This window comes from Varroa jacobsoni, unplaced genomic scaffold (assembly GCF_002532875.2).
Source record: "Varroa jacobsoni isolate VJ856 unplaced genomic scaffold, vjacob_1.0 scaffold_844, whole genome shotgun sequence".
Lineage (NCBI taxonomy): Eukaryota > Metazoa > Arthropoda > Arachnida > Mesostigmata > Varroidae > Varroa > Varroa jacobsoni.
In genome coordinates this window covers 48,161-58,899 of record NW_019213746.1, presented here as the reverse complement: position 1 = coordinate 58,899, position 10,739 = coordinate 48,161, and the positions used below count along the sequence as shown (strand labels likewise).

At 38.5% G+C, this 10,739-nt stretch overlaps 3 protein-coding genes across 8 annotated transcripts in view; 2 read left to right on the top strand and 1 right to left on the bottom strand.

The window, feature by feature from the left end:
* Window positions 1–3,505, top strand: part of LOC111264286 (CWF19-like protein 2) — an 8,021-nt gene extending 4,516 nt beyond the window's left edge. For all 4 annotated transcript variants that reach the window (XM_086970021.1, XM_022840044.2, XM_022840043.2 and 1 more), the window contains exons 9-16: window positions 160–370; window positions 664–853; window positions 1,046–1,197; window positions 1,327–1,510; window positions 1,785–1,996; window positions 2,157–2,366; window positions 2,673–2,813; window positions 3,058–3,505. In XM_086970021.1, the coding sequence (XP_086826147.1) occupies window positions 160–370; window positions 664–853; window positions 1,046–1,197; window positions 1,327–1,510; window positions 1,785–1,996; window positions 2,157–2,366; window positions 2,673–2,813; window positions 3,058–3,195 (1,438 nt within the window). In that variant the 3' untranslated portion in view covers window positions 3,196–3,505. The remainder of the gene's footprint in view (window positions 1–159; window positions 371–663; window positions 854–1,045; window positions 1,198–1,326; window positions 1,511–1,784; window positions 1,997–2,156; window positions 2,367–2,672; window positions 2,814–3,057) is intronic.
* Window positions 3,506–3,791: 286 nt separating this feature from the next.
* On the bottom strand, window positions 3,792–7,807 carry Chmp1 (charged multivesicular body protein 1). The gene is made up of 4 exons (XM_022840062.1): window positions 7,524–7,807; window positions 5,815–6,017; window positions 5,540–5,674; window positions 3,792–5,196 (listed from the first exon to the last, which is right to left on the bottom strand). The coding sequence occupies exons 1-4, from the start codon at window positions 7,648–7,650 to the stop codon at window positions 5,047–5,049; spliced, it is 615 nt and encodes a 204-aa protein (XP_022695797.1). The 5' UTR covers window positions 7,651–7,807; the 3' UTR covers window positions 3,792–5,046.
* An 87-nt stretch (window positions 7,808–7,894) lies between these two features.
* On the top strand, window positions 7,895–10,642 carry LOC111264296 (uncharacterized). 3 transcript variants are annotated; one of them, XM_086970025.1, is made up of 5 exons: window positions 7,895–8,052; window positions 8,670–8,813; window positions 9,229–9,490; window positions 9,714–9,822; window positions 10,029–10,642. In XM_086970025.1, exons 3-5 carry the CDS (start codon window positions 9,395–9,397, stop codon window positions 10,106–10,108), a joined length of 285 nt encoding a protein of 94 aa, XP_086826151.1. In that variant the 5' UTR covers window positions 7,895–8,052; window positions 8,670–8,813; window positions 9,229–9,394; the 3' UTR covers window positions 10,109–10,642. The 3 variants fall into 3 exon arrangements, with proteins under 3 accessions (XP_086826151.1, XP_086826150.1, XP_086826149.1); XM_086970024.1 differs by having other exon boundaries at window positions 7,895–8,092; XM_086970023.1 differs by having other exon boundaries at window positions 7,895–8,268.
* The last annotated feature ends 97 nt before the right edge of the window (window positions 10,643–10,739 follow it).

The following is a 10,739-nucleotide window of genomic DNA, read 5'->3' as shown; positions in this document are numbered from 1 at the left end:
GTATATAATTAAGCGCTTTGAACAAATGAAGTCCAGTGCAAAATAGAAACGAATATCCCAAACTGTAGATAGCCTCAGACGAGGCTACCTCCTGTTTCTAATGATCTAACTACAGCAACCGTTAAGAAAACGTCTAAAAAGAGATATGTGTTGTCCTAGGGAACCGTCATGTCAGACGCAAAGTAAGTCTGAACTTGAAGATGTAGAAACCACAGGTAGCCCGCAAAAATCGGGCGAATTTCAAAGAGAGCCCGAAGGTGATGCTAAAGCCTCGACCGAATCCTGCGCCTCACATGTCAAAATCAATGCATCTTCCAATCTTCAGTCGCAAGCATCAAAAGATGAAGATCAACAGGAGGAAGAAATAAAGGTATCTGCGTGCGAGACGCGCAGAGCGTACACGTGGTTCTCTTAGTCGTAAATAAAAGTTTAAACAAAAATTTTTTGTTGCTTTTAACGCTGATGGCACACTGCTGTATAGAAGGGTGAAATATCTTTATTAATGTTTGAAAACAATTGTGCGAAAACATCCCCTTTATTAAGTCACGAAAAACTTACGCTTCTTTGCTTTGTATGACTTTTACCCATAAGTCTGCGTTAGCTGTAAAAATATTTAGGATCCACTCTAACCCGACGAGGTAATTGGTTATTTTCCTTTAATAGGTTCTTAGCGATACTGAGCTGAACAAGCTAGCTGCAAAGCTTCTCAAAGCTGAAATGATGGGGCACACTGAGCAGGCGGACAAACTTCGAAAAAAAATCCAGGCTGCGCGAAAACTTCGTGAAGAAAATCCCTATGCCGGCAAAGGCCAAGCTCTGCAACAACATGAAGTCGTTATTCTTACCAAGACAGGTAAACCCGGACTCTAGTAATTATTTTTTCGTGAAATATAACACTACGTGCACTAATCTATTAATTAAGCATATTCCTAAAGTTCGCCCGATTAAATAAGGACCAAGGCTATAAGTTTCATGTTAGTGCAGCAATTCGATATATTAAACACTTTTATGGCATCTTCCGATTTGTACCTCTCATTTCCGTTAGACTCACGAGGCATTTCCAGACCGGTTCAGCTTATTCCAGAGGAAGGCCCCTCTGATGCTAAACGACAGAAGAAAATTAAACCGGATACCCATAGAGCGGGTGACCGAATGCGGTATTTCGCAGACGACGATCGACAGTCGCTTAAAGAAATGGTACAGAAATCAAATTAAGGACATGGCTTTTGTTTTTTTTTTGTTCACACGAACGGCATCGGTTTTACCGTAACGACGGTAGAGGCCATAGTAATATGCACTTTTTATACTGTTTGATTGAAATTGCAGTTTGAGCGCGAAAAGTTGTCGACAGCTGCGGACGATATGGCCATGTTCGCTAAAATGGCTGGTCGAATCAAAGCCAAGGTAGGAGATGAGGATTACACCGTCGATGACGGCTTCGTGGAGCAGGCCGCCAGACACGATGACTCCAAGTCTCAAAAAGAGCAAGATGCTAATAAAGCTATACAAGGTTTGTGTAGGGAAGTGTTTTGATTTTGGGTTGTTAGATGCTTATCTTCAGTTTTTGAAACGAAATAATCCTAAATAATTGGAACGGTTTGCTGAGACTGCGCCCTAGTTTCAAAAGCATCTTTCAACAATAAGCATAGTCAAGGTAGCACGGTTAACTTGACATATTTTTCGAGGGCGATGTGTGCATTTTCCATTTTGCTTAGCAATAGTACTATAGCCGCATATGTATGTATGCTTAAAAATGCACTTTTATCTTTGGTTTGTGTTTATAGAACACCATGTCATGAGGAAAGCGCTGGAGACATGTTATTATTGTTTGGAATCGCCAGCATGTCTGAAACACCTACTAATATCCGTTGGCAGTTACGTAGCACTGAGTCTACCTACCTATGAAAGTCTTACAGAGGGGCATTGTATTCTCGCGCCCACACAGCATATTGCCGCGTTAAATCTCGCCGACGAAGATGTTTGGCAGGAAATAACGGTAAGCGAGAAAAGTCGCTTGTTCATCTAGTTATATTTGCTTAGTGACAAAATATAATATCGCTATTATAGATTAAATTATATTATTGTATTATACTCATTCCTAGTAGTTTCACGTTATGTTGCCAATCAATCGATATTCTTCTATTTTTTTTATTTAGAGGTTCCGTACTGCTTTGACTGCTATGTTTTTGGCTGCCAACTACGACTGTGTTTTTCTTGAGACGGCGATGGGCCTGTCCTCGTTAAGGAAACCGCACACAGTTCTACATTGTGTACCCGTTCCTCGCGAAGTCGGCGAACTCTTGCCGATGTACTATAAAAAAGCCATTCTCGAATCCGAAACAGAATGGGCGCAAAATAAAAAATTGGTAACGTATTGATTGCGTTGAACCTGACAAAGCTGAATATAAAGTTCATTACAATACATACTACACACACCGTGTTAATAAAGTTATTACAATGAGGTTCATTACTAAGTGTGATACTATCTTCTATGTTTTTGATCGAACTGTGCAAACCTGGAAGCTTCATCTTCAAGAGATTTATTTTGTGCCACGCATTGCCATTAATGCAGTCAGCTGCTTGCGGATTCTAAACTTTTTTCATTCAACTAATATTTCCGACAACAATTACTAACTTTATTAGGTTTGAACTCTCGCTTCTCGCAATGACAGGTTGATTTGTCGGTGAAGAGGGGACTTCGTTACTCAATACCAAAAGGTCTCCCCTATTTCGCCGTGGATTTCGGCACAGATCACGGTTTCGCCCATGTCATTGAAAATGAAAAAGAATTCCCAAGGCATTTCGGACTTGAGGTAGGTAGTGCTACGTTATGACAGCGATCTGATTATGGTTATGAATCTGTAGCGATCAGCAATTAGCATTATACCTCCAAGTCAATACGTTTATAATGTGAATTGGGATTTACACCAAGCCGACATTATAACTGTAACCATGATTTTGTTGTTTTGCACTGATTTTTATAACTTGTTCTTCACGCTGTTTGTTGACAAAAATCTTTCGATAGAATTCCCGATCAATCGTATGTTTTGATTCCAGATTGTTGGAGGTCTTATTGACTGCGAACCACGTCTGTGGCTAAAGAAGCGCGCCGAGAATTTTCAGCAGCAAAGCTTAAAAGCTATCAAGTTTTCTAAAATGTGGAGTCCATACGAATTCAACGAGAAGCTCGTCTAACGCCGAATCGAACGTGTCAGATATTCTATTTGATTTAGATGCAGATCTAATACACTAGCGTAGCGAGTACTAAACAGCTTTGTATATCCGCTATTAGATGTTGGAATCCTACTTCCTTAATGAATTCGCTGCGATAGTATCTGCTACGTATTTTTGAACTATAGAACTGTTATATAGCTCAGATTGAAGACCGCTTATTTGAATACGACTTACTAATTTCAAGTTATGGATCAGTACCATAAATGAGACTGTACATATTCGCATGTACATGTAAAACAAGTGAATAAATATGAGTTACTTTAAAAACGCATGCAGTTCATAGCATTTTGAATAGAGATTGTAAGGTATATAGGAAAGATCTATACAAACTCGAAGAAGGCTGATTAAGAGGGGATTTTTTTTTTGGGTAAAGCAGCAAAAAGTAAGGGCGAAACAACCTATTACAAGTGTTTCACAATAGCTGACCTGTCCTGAGTACGTTAGAAAAAGCATATTTTAAAAAATAAAAAGATCAGCACAAATGAGTTCACCATAGCTGACCTTTCCCGAGTACGTTAGAAAAAGCATATTTTAAAAAATAAAAAGATCAGCACAAATGAGGCATCGAGCTCTGCATTAAACCACTAGACTATTCATTCAAGTACATTGTCATCCTAGTTGGGTATTCCTATATAATTACTGCAGCAAACATACGTTTTTCTTATTTCATCGTTTTATATTAATTTGCTACTAGTCAGTTTCGATTATTAGACTAATTCACGGCCACCTATGTCATTATATGCACTCATCCTTCTAAAAACTAACGTGCATGTGCAACAACGCTTTACCTGGTATCACATCATATAGAAATATATACATTGTACATTCTGCAATCAAATTAACCCAATTCGTAAAGAAGCAAAAATAACATACGCAAGTAATCCTAGGACCATCAGCCTTGACCGTCCTCGTGTAACATATTCATTGATTATTGATTGACACAATGATAGCTTTGTCGACGCATGAGAAACCCAATGTGATGATGGTCACGTTTTTATGAAGATATAGCCAAGCAGTATTGGCATGATTTCTAAGAAATCAAAACATTTTTTTTCCTGCTAGCAGACAATATAAACATGGTTAATACGTGCGCGGACAGCAAAATGGGAGTACGCCGTTGCAAAATTTAGGATGAGTTGTTATGCCTGAGATATAACAGAAAATATTTAACGATTCGTCGTATACACATTTCGGCAGCTTATTGGATAATGAATCTTTTGGCGTTGTGCAAACTACGCAATTTTTGGCTGATACGGTACGCCAGTCAAGTTTGTCTAGCGATCCAATAAATAACTGGAATTTTTTAAGTTAGCTTTAAAAGTAGCGCGGAAAGAAAAATGGAAATTTGTTTAATAGTATCAGCTGATCCCATAACCGGCAAAAAATAGAGCGGAATTAAGGAATACAACTTTCGTGTGTTAAACCAAACATAAAGGAGAAATACAAAAGGCTTTTTCTCAATGGTCACGATTCATTTTGAGGTTAGTATATATCCACATAAAATATTTTGTTTATACCCCATCCGGCTGTCGACGAATTATACATAAATACACTGTACTAAAGCATCATCGGTAGTAGTGTAATGTTCTTCCGCAGCGAACTGCGTACCATCTCGAGGCACCCTGAAGACATTTAATATTGTTATAAAATAGCCTTCTGCAGAGGTGTACCGCAATTCATAATAGCAGTACGCTCACAACTCAGGTTTGTTGTATGGGGTCGACATGGCGAGGACTTTCCTTTACTGATATTTAAATAGGTCTACACTTCTGTTGAAGCGCTGGAACAATCAACGGGATCTCGTCGGCCAAATTAGTTACGTAAGGCAGCGAGTCGTTTTGCCAGGGCGTCGTCCTCTTCCTGAGTTGTGGCCCTCACGCCTGATACAATATTGTCCGTGGGAACAGTGGCCGCTGGAGTCGAAAGCTTCTCTTTGAGTTCAAGCCCATTTTCGTCGGCTACCTGCCGTGTCAAAAGACCATACAAAGTGAAAGAAAAGCATCAGAAAGCAAAGCACCGATCTGCTAAACGTTCTAAATTTATCTCTGTAGCACATTTATGCTCAGCTAGGGTGCTTTGTTTGTAACAACACTGTTGTTTACACACTGCGTGTCTTATTGTTAACTTACTGTCGTAAAAAACAACTTTTGAATGCCATATAGGGTGGGCTAAAAATACTTGAATGTAGATGTCAGTGGACGGAAACTAAAAAACGGAAAGGTCGCGAGCTATAAATATTGGGATCGGTGGGTCTATCTCGACAGCAGAAAGCAAAAATTAAAAATCAGATCGAAAATTCGCGAACCTGTTGAATTAGCGCGTCGACCTGTCCTTGGGGCGTCGAAGTTGCCGTGGTCGAGCCCATCGTGTCTTCCATCACCGATGATCGAATATCCAAACTTTCAAATTGTTCCTCAAACTTCTCCATAATACTCGATACCTTCAAGACAGAATAACATCTAGTAGTCATTTCAAATGTTGGTGTATCATTCGGTTTTATCAAAGGCAAATTATGCCTTCTACCCTCGCATAGATTCTGTACATTTTTTTAACCTTAATTTTTCACTTGTGTTTTCCCACCTTCTGTAGGTCCATGGCGTTAATAGCCTTGTCCAAATTTTTGACCACGCTGCCCATATTCTTTAAGACGTGATTCATCGCGGCCGCACTTTTTACCCGGGACGCCACTCCATCGATGCGAGCTGCCATCCGAAGAAAATTTGTAGCCTCATTTCGCTTTCGAATCGAGTTCTCTGCATAGATTTTTGCATTTTCCGTATTACCTGCAATGGACACATATATGGACATAGAGTAACATTGTTTAAAAGCACAACAAAAAATCGATCCATATTTGAAAATTCGTTAAAATATAGCTCTTCTTTTAGTCGCACCTCCGATGCAGTGGCTTGGATTAGCATCTGGTAGGAAAAGACTGGGGCTTTTCGATGCTGCCATAAGCCACACCAAAGACATACCTATTACATGATTTGTGGGAATAAAAATTGTATGGTTAGACATACCATAACAAACGGTACAGACTGCGCTTACACGTCTTCGCTATTATATGATGCATGAAACCTTATCTATGGTAAACTTACCCTAGCTTAATTGAACTCGCTTCAGAATGTCACACGAGAATAGATTTAAATGGCATTAAATTAACGATCAGACAAACTTTATTGGTAAGTATGCCGTAAACAAAGTGGTAGTGCGCGGTTCCTGTATGTTACCTTAGTAAGAATGACTTCAGCTGCAGACCGAGACGAACAAGTTCTTTGCGAAATTACGTAAAGTAAACTAGGTAATGTGCCGAGGGATATTAATAATGCCTCAAGCGCAACAAAGGGAAAACATTCGAAACTGCATTGAAGAGCCCGTTAGCTATAATTCTTGCGCTGGGGTTCTGGTTTTGATTAAGGGACTCAGGCGAATATGGAAAGAAAAATTTGCCTAATGTGCTTAAGAAAAATAAAAGCTAGCCTACCCAGCAAAACAGGGAGAAGCATTTTACACTTATGTGAACGTAATGACGTAAAAGCAGGGCATTTCACATGTGCGGTTAAGGTACGTTTACCGTCGTCCAATTTTCATCCACAACTTTCCTATAAAATAATTATTAACGGTCAAATTTACCAATGATTCAATCTGAATTTCTAATTATATTATAACTTATACACTTTGCTGCCCTGGCGACTCAAGATGTTTGAGCCGAAAAAAAATACGTCATAGGAAAATAACACAAACTGTGAAGTTCATCTCGGTATCCAGTCCGGGCAGTCTTATGACTCAACTAACTTATGACATCAATTTGTAATGAAATCTCATTTAAACGCCTTTATAAACATGTGCTACTTGCAAGTGGCATTTTCTGATCGTAAATGTATCAAGTTCGTAGATCATACAGCAAAAAAGACAATCATTTTATTTTGCAGCAGGGTTTGCCTAAAGCTCGAATACAAATGTAGGTTTGAAACTTTCAGTCTATTTGTTATTTGTTGCCATCATCATTCTATAAGTGTGAACATACAATATCATGCACATTTAGCAGTAGTCTCAACATCTACCGCTAAGAGCTAACACCTATGTTAAGGAAGTGTTTCTACCTTTCTTCAAATAACATGCACTATTGTAGAAACCGACCGACTTTCGAAAATTTTCTCATATAATAGTTTTTGTCAGTTGTTTATAATAATTGTTATTATTATTATTATTCCTATCAGCCTAGTCAATGATAACGTTTTGGATTAGTTTCAGCAGATGGATGGGTCATCCACCACCGGTATACACACCTTTTTCGAGGGCCTTCTTGATTTTTGTCTTTTCTTCGCGTTCCTCCTTTTCGCACCGTTTTGACATTCGCTCCAGCTGTTTCGAGCTGAAACGAAGTTGAAGCGCAAGCTCGTCTAATTTATTCATGCTTGCAATAATTTAAACTGTTCTCACTCGTTTCGCTGAAACTGATCAATGAGACAACAAACTTGATACAATCTGTTAAACGACGGTTGAATAAGCAGCTACGGCCTGACGTAATAGATGCGCAGGGCACCTCTACGCAACGCTGGAACAATATCAATGGCAGTGTATGATGTTATGCGATGTTATGGCGATGAAGTAAATGGTTAACCCTCTCCCAATTGTATCCCAGACACAAGCACCTGAAAATCAAGCTATGTAAACAGGATGTGCTCCTCGACAGTATTATAATTCGTGCCAGCAGTAGTGGATTAGACTTAGAGTACCAGCCACATATGCTTCATGTCAAATAAATATTGGAAATTGCTTATTTTCAACGTCTGCTTGAAAAAATTTAGCAGCCAGGTAGATAGGTTTTTGACAGTAATGAGAACAAATTATCGTGGTGAGTTCGGTGCAGTCTGCCGATTTGTTTCTTGATAACTATCGATAGGGAGAGTTTGCTTCAAGCATGTTTGACGACTTATATAGTGGATAAAAAAATGCCAAACTATGCGTTTGCTTGAAACTCTGTGCTGCCATCGAAATTTTCAACGTTGGTTGGCTAAAGGAAGATATACGGTAGGCCAGCTTGGACACAAATCTGAGCGTACCACTGATAAAAAAGCTGTTTAAGGACATATATTTCAAACATGGGCATACTTTATGAGCAAATATTCAAACATGGGTATACTTTATGAGCCAATTTAAATACTTTAAGGCGATGATTTGAGCAAGAACCGCATTGCAAGGCTGAACTAATTGATAGGAAAACTACGAACTCTGTTATTGGTCGGAATCTTTGTCATCCACTAGAATTCGAGAGACGTGGAATTGTCTCGCAGGTTTTGATGCGATGTTTTATTATGTAAGAAAAGAACTGTTAGTCTGAAAGTAACTAAGTAATTGCTGGATATGGTTGAATAACTTAATCCTTAATAACTTACTTGTATAAAAAATAAAACTATTCTTGCATTCGATAGGAAAATAACACTTGAATAGTAAACAACGTCATTCCGCGTTATCAATACAAGCCACACATTTCGGGTTGTGACCATAGACTCGGCAAGGATGGATTAATTAGGGCACACTTCGGAACACGATGATGAGATAGGCGACACTCACAGGTGAGTGTGGTTAACGTGTGTTACAACTTTAAATGTCTTTTCTTGTAGAACAGTTTGTTTGATCTTTTTTTGTTTCCCTTTCATAGACTTTTTCTTATGTTCTCTAGTTTATTTTGACAACGTGCCTTGCCTGGAAGTTTTCTCACACGCGAAGAGTTTCGCCTCCATTTCGTCAAAGCGAAAAGGCTGGAATCAATTTTTGTTCATTGTTGAACATAATTACGTGCTAACTAATACTTGCCAAACATTTTTCATAGAAATACTCAAGTCTTCGTCACATCCTCGCATACCGGCACTCAAAAACGACATCGTGAATAAATAAGTAGTACTCAATTTCGCTTTTTTATTCATAGACATTACATTTCCCTTTGACTGTCTTCTTTACGGTACCCAAATTTCGCATCTTTTACATTAGGAAGTACGTCGTTTCCGTGTCGATTACGTCTAATCAAGCCAATATACTGAGAATTCTGAGGCCTTTAAAAACGGTTCGTATCTGAAACGTCGAACCGATAGAAGCGAGTCCATCCTGAAATTATAATTAGCAGCATTGTACCAAAGCGGAGCACACAGCCTATGCAATGGCAATCGCATCCGCCGTGATGTCTGTCCTGTTGTGGTGGGAAGAGTTCATTCTAACTCAAATTGATGGACTACTTCATCCTTGTGAATTACAGGTAAGTTGATCATAAATTTTGTATATACAAAAATAATCGCAGGTGCTTTAATCAACGGTAACATCTTACATTAAAGACATTTATATACGGACCCTTTTTTATGAAAAACTTAAGCTTTTTGAGCCTAAGAAATAAACCAATAGTATCTGTTACGCTAGCGGAAGAACGCTAATATAGCTTTTTCTTTTCGGTTGGTTTTCTGTGTTGTTTCCAACATTGTCAGGTATGGGTGGCCCACCTGATCATTCTGATAATCCTGTTCAACCTCGTTCTTATCATGTGGGCGTGGAACAAATACGGCCGTTTAATCTCAGAGAGATTTATGGTGCCAGGTAACATATTGAGGATGGCTCACTTAATTGGGTCATAAATCCTCTATTGCATCTTGACTTTTTGAAATACAGGAATAGCTGTACGAAACATATAGACGATTATAAGCAAAATTGTGTGCGATTAAATTTATGGTTGTGTATTTTGGCGTCTAATAGCAGGTCTGAAAAAAATCGGTGCCTTGTTTAATGTATTCACTGCTTTTCAGCTACGAATCGATCTCTTGAAGAATTCAAGAAAGAGGCTGCCCTGCTCAAACTACCACTTCAGCATAGTCCTCGAATATAGAATTTAGTTTAGTAAACCTAATCCATTATTTTTTTTATAGGTAGATTATAACGTTAACTATTGTACATTACAATAAGGCACAGTTCCATTTGTCGCCTTTCTCAAGGTAAAAATCTTTATCTGAGTTGTTTAGTTGGTAAGACAGGTGCTAACCAGCCAGTTGATACGACGGAAACAAAATGCAGTTTCATGAGTGAATTTAGTTAACACAGTTTGTGCACGTAGACTGCGATATTACGCATAGGGCTGAAATCTTTTAGCAACAATTTTCAGCTGAAGCTTATTAACCTAGCCGGCATGAAGAAGCAAAGGCGGCAGCTTTTCCCAATTACGAATATAAAGCATGAGGCAGATTAGCTGCATCTAATATACAAGGCCAGGTCTCCTGAAGTGACTTTTACTAATGCGAAATAGATATAATCGACATACGTGAGACAACAGCTACAATCATGATGATGATGATGATGTAAATTGCCTATAGAGTATGAAACGTGCTAATAAATATACTATGTTTGTTTGTATTTTTTGATATTACGTTTGTCCGTGTTTATTTCATCGATGAGATTTTGATAGCATTAGTTGTGTGTCACTAACTAAGTAGTGTACACATATATATATATATATATATATA